The sequence below is a fragment of the Pseudoliparis swirei genome, chromosome 23 (genome assembly GCF_029220125.1).
Source record: "Pseudoliparis swirei isolate HS2019 ecotype Mariana Trench chromosome 23, NWPU_hadal_v1, whole genome shotgun sequence".
Taxonomy (NCBI): Eukaryota; Metazoa; Chordata; class Actinopteri; order Perciformes; family Liparidae; genus Pseudoliparis; species Pseudoliparis swirei.
Window position 1 is genome coordinate 5,475,516 of NC_079410.1, and position 10,112 is coordinate 5,485,627.

Sequence of the window (10,112 nt, forward strand, 5' to 3'; positions counted from 1 at the left end):
CAAACACAAGATGGAGAACCACATACGAGCGGCTTATGTGTGAGAACAATGACAATGTGAAGCACTTAATATCTAGAGTACCCCTGAGATGAGAACAATTTGTTGAAAGCAAGTCTTCGGGGTTGATAATTATTCAAATATTCCTGCTGAAAAGATGAAGATCGGGTCTTTTCACTTCAGAAATACAAAGGAGGAAACTACCAAGGATGTAATCGACAAACAAGGACAAGCACATGTCCACCTGCATACAGAGGAATCTGAAGTTTCTGAAGGGTTATACAACAACTTTCAACCAAAGGACATGGTTTCACTTTAAGCACCATGCAAATATTAATAGTGTACATTGTCCCCACCTCCACTGGATACATTCTGCCCTTCCCCTTCCTTCAGTGTGGATATTTCTACTGCAGTGAAATGGAGATCTTAAAATAGTGTTACCATTGATGTCATTAGATATTTGTTGGGTATCTTTTTTTGAAATCAGTATTCGAATATCATGAAAATAAAAGAAACATATGTTCCATACAATGTTATTTTAGGGCACATATCTAGTGACTATGAATGTGGTGCTTACATATTTAAATGGGTCCCTGTGTGTGTTTTCCAGGCATTTGAGCTTCAAGCAGTTCTTTTCAACACTCCTTTTGATCTTCATCAACACTGGAGACATGGAAAGAAACTGAAATAAAGAAATGTCTGACTCTGGACATCAAACACTTCAAAGGCACTTAAATCCTGTCATGTAATGATAAATGTTCTTATGCAGCTGTTAAAAATCTTATTTTTTCTGTAGTTATATATGGAATTAATTTAGTGTGTTTCTGCTATTGCGTGTTATGATTTAAGGAGCACGGATTCATTTAACAAAGCATTCCAACGTTGTTAAACCTTTAAAAGGTATTGCAGTTATGATTTCATGTGTTTCATTGCTGTAGTGCTGTGAGGAGCTGAGATGAGACCGAGTGGGATGTGCGTCTCTGCCGCTTCTCTGATTTCTGTTTTCATCTCCAATATATTTCCATATGTCTTCAGTCAGTCATAACCCATACAAAGCAGCAAAAAAAACACAATAAACACATGGTTTGAGAACCATAAGCAATGATTTCCCTCTTTTTAATGGTGGAATATCCCAGATTTAAGGAGCTATATTTGTGTGTGTGTGTTGCATTGCTCAGCACTGGCTTGTTTTAATGTCCACCACAAGTGGAGAAGTTGTAAATAAATGGAAAGTAATAAAAGTGCTAATTTCAAAACAAGAAACCTCTGTTGGTGAAGTAAACATCCTTGGTTATTAATTTATGTCCCCTAAAGATTATCTTCTATCATCTTCTGCTGTTGGTTGATGCAACGTTTACAGATTGCTGTTTAAATTTGTGTTTTTCATACTGATTTAGTGTTAATTAAGTCTCAAATCAATCATATTGGCATACTAAAACACTATTACAATACACTATAGAATAACCTTATTGGTATTAGGTGGTCTGGAAGCATAAAAAGGGTCAATCACAGTTGGCTAAGGCGTTCTAACAATGACCTGAACTTGTTGTATTCTCCTCTTGTGTTTTTTTTCTTGACTGTTTAAAAAAAACACTTGATGAAAACTAACCCCGGGGGTTAACCCCTCGAGGCATAAGCGCAACTTTCAAATGTCATGGTAAAGTCCTCGTTGAGCTCTATCTGTAATACAGCACAGCACTCTAGTGGCCACAAGGGTAATTATAGTGTGTGTGTGTGTGTGTGTGTGTGTGTGTGTGTGTGTGTGTGTGTGTGTGTGTGTGTGTGTGTGTGTGTGTCTGTGGAACTACTGAGGCATGAAGTTGCCTTTTTGCCTCCATCCCTCTCTGATTCTACAAAGCAGGTGTGAGGAGAATGTTTCACCGATGACCTAATATTGAGTTAGTTATTATTCAAAAGGCATAAAGAGACGAAAATGAGTCAGCATGATACGTATTCAGTGCGTACCAAAGAGACTTGATGAGATAAACAAAAGCAGCAAATTTGAATGTGAAGACGAAATTACCGAGACTGTGTGTGAGACAGATATAGAAAGTGAACATGCTTCACTATTCAATTAAATTCAGTTTATTCTACATAGCCTAATATCACACATTAAGAATTTGCCTCAGTGGACTTTTACAATCTGTATAGTTAAACGGACACGATGTGTTTGTAAAATTGCAAATGATCAAGCACCATCAACTCTTTTTTAAATGTGTGACAGTGAACGTTTCTTAACTTTAAGGGTGCAGTTTGTGGTTTTTTTAGCATGTTAGAGCGCAAATAAAGATCGGGACAAAATATATCTCCTTCCGAGACAGTTTAAAGGGGATTCTGGTTCCTAGATTCGAAATGTCCTCCGAAGTACATGTTGATGAGTTCACGTTGCACAACCGACAACTACAATTGAACTCCTGTCCTTTGTTGATGTGTAATGCAAAGGTTCTGATTTCAAGTCCCTCCGATGCATTCACTGTAATTTCAAGGCTGCTATTTCTATCATGTAAGATGAGTTGGAAAAGTTTGAGGTAGCAAGCAGAGGAGTGGAAAAAAGGAAGGATACTAAGCCTTTGTTTTGAAAATAATTCACTAATAATTCAAGGCCTGTATATCTTCAGAATCGAATTAAAATGGATTAGACTACTTTTGTCCCCCTGGAAACAGCTCAAGGACCCTCGATACCCTGAAACAGCCACATTAAGGTGAGTCTACTATTCATTATGCAAAACAAGTCCTTGGTCATTTACAGAAAAATAGTACATGGAATGATTAATAAGATACGTATTACACATTTCCCATCATAAAAATCTTCTCTTGACCCACCGGATAAACCTGCTATGAACATGTTCTATATGTTCCTGAAAAGCAAAAGACATTTGTGAATTTGTAAATGTTTCACCAAAAGCAATGCTGTGGAGAATGTGAAAAATGTATAAATATACAGTATATGCCATGTAGTTTTATAAGACTGTTTGAGTGTTTTAAATGATGATGTATGAACAGTATAATGAGGAACTTGTTGCTGTTTGTCTTTAGTAAATAATGGTATATTTAGAGTAAAATAGACCATCAAGAAGGGTATGCTTTAGGGCGGGGCTACATTGTGATTGACAGGTCATTACCGCGATGTTCTCCAGTCTGAGAGTTGCCCATGTTTCTGTCTTACAACTTCAACCCTTTCACACTGTGTTTTCAGTTATTGTGCTATAGCAACACCCTCTCAGGTCACTTCTGGTAGCACAAAAATAAAATTGCGACAGTCCACAGACCAAAGGGTGATTATGTCTACTTCTTATGTACAGTCTATGATTTGTATTATTTTTCTACTCCCAACAATGAGTAACTGGCCTTTTGGCATAGCTCTGCATATTCATTGCAAGTAATGCATATTCATTCCCAAATATTTTATTAATGTCCTCATTTATTAAACATCTTCATTACCTCACTGTGGCCTTTCAAAACACATTTTTTTGTACATCGCTAGTTCACATGAGCATACTATGACAGATTTTGTGACAGTACTTTACACGACTAATGCTAAAATGTTTCATATTGATCTTTGAATTGCAAATGTGTGGATCAAAAGGATCAGTCAAGGACACGGATGGTCAGCCAGGGAGTATGGGGGAGCGGTCCAACCAATTTCATACCTACTGCTGCCTACTCAGAGTGCATAACAATTCCGCTGAGCCAGCTCTTTTTGACATTGTGAGTGTGTCATGTTCATGGGGATGGCTCCTTTTGGATCAGTCAGCCTGATGCAGCACTTGCAGACTTCAGTGGTGCTTCACATCCACCTGAAAAAAAAGGTCACGCAAGCACTTTTTCGAACAGTGAAAATGCCTGCACTGCTCACCTCTCCTGTAGCTATGAATGCAGATGTGACTCCTGTAGTTGGCAAATGTCACCAAAATGTAAAGGTCCTACTAAATTGCCTCGCAGAGACTGTATAAGATTTGAATGCAGTTAAAATACAACTGCTGACCTGAAAATACGTATGAAGCTGGTTTTCTCAGACATTAAAACAATTCATGGCTTGTTTATACTTCCATTTCATTTTTATCATAAAAATGTTAACCACCCGATTCAAGCAATCAAAAAACGTTCTCCTTTCCCCTCTATCTAATGCCACTATTTCAGAAAAATAAATGCTCAAAAGAAAATTAAATGAAAAAGAAAAGAAATGCTTTATCTGCCCCTAAAATTAAAGCTCCATTGACAGTTAATTGGAAAACATCTTGCCTCTGTGGTTTCTGGCTTTGGACGATTTGTTTAATATTGATTGAAATGTACCAGGGCAAAGGATCGGCTTACTTTTAAACCTAAAATACATTCACTCTTGATAATACTCAATTAAAGTTCAGTTGAATCATTCAAGATTCAAGATTCAAGATGTTTTATTTGTCACATACACACACAGGGTGTGCAGTGAAATGAAAGTGGCAATGCTCAGCAGGAATGTGCAAGGGCAACAAGTACACACTATTTACAATAAAAAACAACACAATATTTACAGTAAGTGTGTGTGTGTGTGTGTGCCTAAGAGGGGCAGTTGTGTGGGTCTATGTGGGGGTCCTGGTGAGGTCGGAGTTCACAATCCTGATGGCCTGAGGAAAGAAACTCCGTCTCAGTCTCTCTGTTCTTGCAGCGTGACTACGGGCGCCTGCCTGACCGCAGCAGCTGAAACAGTCTGTTGTTGGGGTGGTGAGGATCCTTCATGATCCTGCCGGCTCTGGTTCTGCACCTCCTGGTGTACAAGTCCTGCAGGGTGGGGAGTGTAGTTCCAATAGTGCGCTCAGCCGAACGCACTACTCTCTGCAGAGCCTTCCTGTCCTGAGCGGAGCAGTTTCCAAACCAGGCTGTGATGCTTCCTGTCAGGACGCTCTCTACAGCTCCAGAGTAGAAGGACTGAAGGATCCTCTGGGAAACTTTAAATTTCCTCAGCTGCCTGAGGTGGTAGAGGCGCTGCCTTGCCTTTCTCACCAGAGTGTCTGTGTTTGTTGACCATGTCAGATCCTCGGTGATGTGGACTCCCAGGTATTTATACCCGCTCACCCTCTCCACAGTAGTCCCGTTAATCCCCAGTGGTGAGTACGTCCTCTGTTGTTGTACCCTCCTAAAGTCCACAATCAGCTCCTTAGTTTTGGTGACATTCATGATGAGGCTGTTGTCCTGGCACCAGAGTGACAGATCAGCAACTTCCTCCAGGTAGGCCTTCTCGTCATTGTCGGAGATCAGGCCCACCACCACTGTGTCATCCGCAAACTTGATGATGGTGTTGGAGCTGAACCTGGCCACACAGTCATGTGTGTACAGGGAGTACAGTAGGGGCTGAGGACGCAACCCTGGGGGGATCCTGTGTTCAGGGTGAGGGTGCTGGAGGTGTGTCTGCCCACCCTGACCACCTGTGGCCTGGCGGTCAGGAAGTCCAGGATCCAAGCACACAGGGGGGTGTTCAGTCCCAGCTCAATCAGCTTGCCGGCCAGTCTGGAGGGGACTATGGTGTTGAAAGCTGAACTATAATCAATGAACAGCAGTCTCACATAGCCCCCCCTCTGGCTGTCCAGATGAGAGAGTGTGGTGTGCAGTACCTGGGAGACAGCATCATCCGTGGATCTGTTTGGGCGATAAGCAAACTGCAGCGGGTCCATGGAGGAAGGGAGGAAGGCGCAGATGTAGTCCTTTATCAGCCTCTCAGCATTTCATGACCACCGAGGTGAGGGCCACCGGTCGGTAGTCATTCATACATGCTGGAGAAGCATTCTTGGGCACAGGGACAATAGTGGATCTCTTGTAGCAGGCGGGGACCACGGACTCAGCCAGGGAGAGGTTGCATATTGTGGTGAACACTGGAGCTAGCTGGTTAGCACAGGTCTTCAGTACTCGCCCAGATATGCCATCTGGACCTGCAGCTTTCCTGGTGTTCACCCTCAACAGAGCCCTCCTCACACTGTGCTCGGTCACAGAGAGTGTGTGTTCATCCCCAGCGGTAGAACTCACCTCGGCTACGCTAACGGTGTTGTTGTTAGCCGGCGAGCTAGCGCTGTTGTTGCTAGCCTCAAACCGTGCATAAAATGAGTTCAGGTCGTCCGCTAGGGATGCGTCGGCACTCACCATAGCGCGGGGTCTGCTCTGGTAGTCTGTGATAGTCCGTAGCCCCTGCCATAGGCGCCTGGTGTCGCGCTGCTCCATCTGTGATTCCACTCTGTCTCGGTACCTCCTCTTGGCCTCCTCATCCTCACGTCACTGCAGTCCTTTCTAGGAAAATCACAATGCAGATTAAAGGAATACTTCAGCCTTAAAATAACTATTTGTAGATCAATGACTGGCTCTGTATTACTTTGGATCCTCAAAGGAAACTTTGTTTTGCTTATGCCTCCACGTTGAATAGAGAATCAAAAAGGGAAGATGGATGAGTTAAACCAAATGGGAGCCACATTGAACATAGTCTTATGCATCCTCGCTAAAAACTTCCTACTTAAAATAGTTCATACTAGTCTGGACTCACACAGACTAGTTATGAGCCTGCACAACAGTGATATGTTTAAAAAAAAATTCCTTTTATTGTGCATTAAACAACGCTCGAATGTTGAATACATTTTGTGAGAAAAATAAAGAGAAACACAAATGTATTTATTGTGTACTGTAGTTGTGGGGAAGATGTAGGAAAGGTTCATTATGATGACAATTATGTAAACATACACTCATTTTTAAGCATACACTCAACATGATATAATTTGTTCTGAGACATCTGCAGGTTCCTCGTGGTTTAAACATTAATATGAACAAGAGTTGTTCTTATGATCATGTATTTGCTTTATTAAAGTGTGTACAGACTTCCATATTATAATTTTTTCATTAGTTTTCATTCAATTAAATATAACCTTGGATGTTCTTACAAAATAAGTAAGCTATTAGTGGGATGTACTTACAATCACAAAAGGATTTAATTGAATCGAGGAATAATTGCAAAATATTTTGCCAAATCTGTACAAATTAATCAAATTCAGAACGCTTAATTATAGTTTTATTTAACAGGCTTACACTGAAAGGGCTCATGTAAGCTATAGTTGTTCGATACTAATAATCTGAATCTGAAAAGCGATTTTCCAATCATGCCAAACACATAAAAGCCGCATTCTGTTTCACTTTTACAGACGAGGGACCTCGTAATTCCTCTAATTTATTTGAAATTTAAAAGAATCTATCCCGGAAGTGCGATGTCACTTCCGCTACGTCATCGCGCATAAACAGTTTCCGCTCAACTTGTTTTTTTGTTTGTGAAAGACAAAGAGCAGCACATCTCCCTCCTGAAGTCACCGAAAGTGAAGAACCAGCTTCCCGCTTTTTTACCGACGAAGAAAAATAGTGAGGATGTGTGTTTTTTTTATTTACATAAGCGTCGAAAAATCTGTTCGTTGGAACGTCGATTTCGAAGATTACAACCTGAGCTTAAAGTGACCCTGTTCTGCTAACGGTAGCTTAGCTTCTCCGTGTTTTTGTGCTCCCTCAAAGCTGAGCGTCGTCTCCGCGGAGCTTTTCTTTCACTTCGTTGACGTTACTCCGATGTAAAGTAATAGTATAGTCTGTGCGAGTGGTGAGCTGTATATTTTAGTGAGTCCAAAACTCTTAAATACGTAAGCTATGTACTTAGCTAGTTAGCATTTAGCTGCTCACAATGTGATATGAGTCCGTAACCCCCCTTTTGTCTTTTTGCAAATCGTATCTCATCTTCGAAGATTATTGTCACATATTTTGCAAATGTTTTATGTGCAACAGTATGATACATTACATTCCAGTTATAGTCTTAAATTAATGATTTAACGCAGATAAGTCCCTTTAAATGTGAGAAAAACATGTTCCCCACTGGCGAGGTAACGGGATTACTTTTGCACTCCTGCAGTAACTGCATGTGTAGAGTTAAATGTGAGTCGAGCTACAATTTTTCTTTGTTCCCCGAGGTTTTCCTGCAATACATATAACAATAATAAGAAAATGGGTATATATTTAAATCTATAAAAAAATAGTAGGGTCAGAATATGACCAGATCAATACAGAATACACGGAGGAGTAAAGTACATAGTCATAAGACATGTTGTATAAATGTCACCTTGGGATCGACATTTTTTCACAATTTTCTGACATATAATCACTACTATTGATAATCAGATAAATTATAAAAGTAGAAAATTGTTGGCAGAATAATCAGTAGGTAGGGTAAATACTCATGGACCATTTCCTGTTTTTCAGGATTGAGAAAATGCCGTCCGCTGAGCCCACCGTCAGCTCAAAACAGGTCGTGAAAGAAATCAACGGAATAACAACCCAGATCGTCTGCACTGAGTTCAGCAACTACATCTTCATCGTGCTCTCTCAGTATGGGAAAATGGGGACCTTGATATCTGTCAGACCTGACACCCACTCTAATGATATCAACAACCCAGGACTCTCCACCAAAGTAATGCTGGGCAAAGACGAGGTAGGCTGGATGAAATTGTTCTCATAAATATTGTATCGTGTGTTATAGACTCGTTCACAGGACATCAGACGGATGTGTCGCAACACAGGGTTACTCATTTAATGCTTTGAAAGGGCAGATAAGATTAGTTCTGAACTGCTGTGGCGGACGTGAAGGAGGAGTTCAGTGGTCTGTTTAGAGTTTGCACAAGGCAAACTATTTCAGCTCTGCATTAGCATGTCGTCTTTAACTGGCAATATTGAAGCCCAGTCACAGACTATAAGAATGCTGATTTAATGTTATGTAATTTAATCAAGCTTTAACTCAACAGCCGAGTCTCCATCTACTCTGTTATTGGAAAGTTCACTGTGTTTCACAGTAGCCAGAAAACCTGCATCAACTTCATCAGGGATTTCGTTCAAATATAATTGTTTTGTTGTTCATATTGAGAGACGTGCTAACACTGCTTACTTTGGGAGAACTTTACAGAAAGAAATTCAATAAGGCTGCATGACAGTAAAGGCGAGTTATAACTATTTACCACATAGGAGATGGCAGCACAGAATGTAATTGGAAAAGTAAAAAAAAAAAAAATCATTTCACAGAGGATATGAGTTCTAAAGTGAGCTGATATCTATACAACCTCAGTGTTTGAAGACGTATTGAATAGAGAAGGATATTATTGATGCACATGATATGAAATAGAGAAAATGTAAAGGTGCCATTAAAGTGCGACTGGTTTAACCTCCTCATTTTTATCAGTGGAGTTTCACACGCATGTAAAACGATTGCAGAAGTCCTTCATGTTAATCAGTTAATTGTATTCTCAAATAAACATTTTCCATGAAAACATTTATCCGTGTAATAATCTAACACCTGATTTGTGTTTCCCTCTTCAGCCGATGACTCATGTGTGTGCCAAACACCTGGCAATGGATGTGTCTCAGGAGTCTGGCAACAGACCAGTCCTCCTGGGTCTGTCGCTCAAGGATTCCTCCCTTGATTCAATAAATCAAATGAAGGAGATCATACACAGTTGCAAAGTCTGGTAGTCAGCAAAATGGGCACAAAGCCTGTACGCTGGCTGAAGTACAGGCCTTCTGGATGCCCCCAATGTCACATTTTTAAACTGTGCTGTTTACTAGATGCCAGTCTGTGATTTAAAGATTGAAAAAAAACTGATGTTTGTACTGCAAGACAAATGTATGAATCCAATTTTAATTGGCTCTGATATTTTTGATTTGTTGATCCAGTAAAGTTTTTTTGAACATGTATCTGTTTTATCTGTTACTAACGAGGGATTTTCTGCAAGACACTGTGCTCTCAGAAAACAGCAGAATGACTGTCCATTGATTTTAGTTGTAGTTTGCAAAATGAGAGCATATACCTCAAGTTTCATCACTGAAATACATATTTACCTTTGCTCCTTTTGTTTGAAATACCTCATACTGTTTGCTATTTTAGTTTTTTTAGAAGGCAAATAAGCAATATTGTTTACTTAGTAGAAATAAAGCTCGATGGACCACTTTTAAAACGTGTCGTTTTTTTGGAAGAATATTTTAGGTTTTGCACTTGTCATATGCGTCACGAATATTCCCATCAAACTGGAAAATTGGACTGCCCTGTCTAATCTTTGTAATCTGCTTTATTTATCAAT

At 40.1% G+C, this 10,112-nt stretch overlaps 1 protein-coding gene across 2 annotated transcripts; it reads left to right on the forward strand.

The window, feature by feature from the left end:
- The first annotated feature begins 7,263 nt into the window (after positions 1-7,263).
- psmg3 (proteasome (prosome, macropain) assembly chaperone 3) lies at positions 7,264-9,727 on the forward strand. Of its 2 annotated transcripts, none has more exons than XM_056407179.1 (3): positions 7,264-7,373; positions 8,248-8,476; positions 9,355-9,727. In XM_056407179.1, coding segments are annotated over exons 1-3 (384 nt in total). In that variant the 5' UTR covers positions 7,264-7,371; the 3' UTR covers positions 9,508-9,727. The 2 variants fall into 2 exon arrangements, with proteins under 2 accessions (XP_056263154.1, XP_056263155.1); XM_056407180.1 differs by having other exon boundaries at positions 7,264-7,365.
- Positions 9,728-10,112: the final 385 nt, after the last annotated feature.

Bases quoted from the DNA above. Each gene is read 5' to 3' on its own strand.
- psmg3 (XM_056407179.1), top strand. The intron at 8,477-9,354 runs GTAGGCTGGATG...TTCCCTCTTCAG, and splicing joins TAATGCTGGGCAAAGACGAG to CCGATGACTCATGTGTGTGC.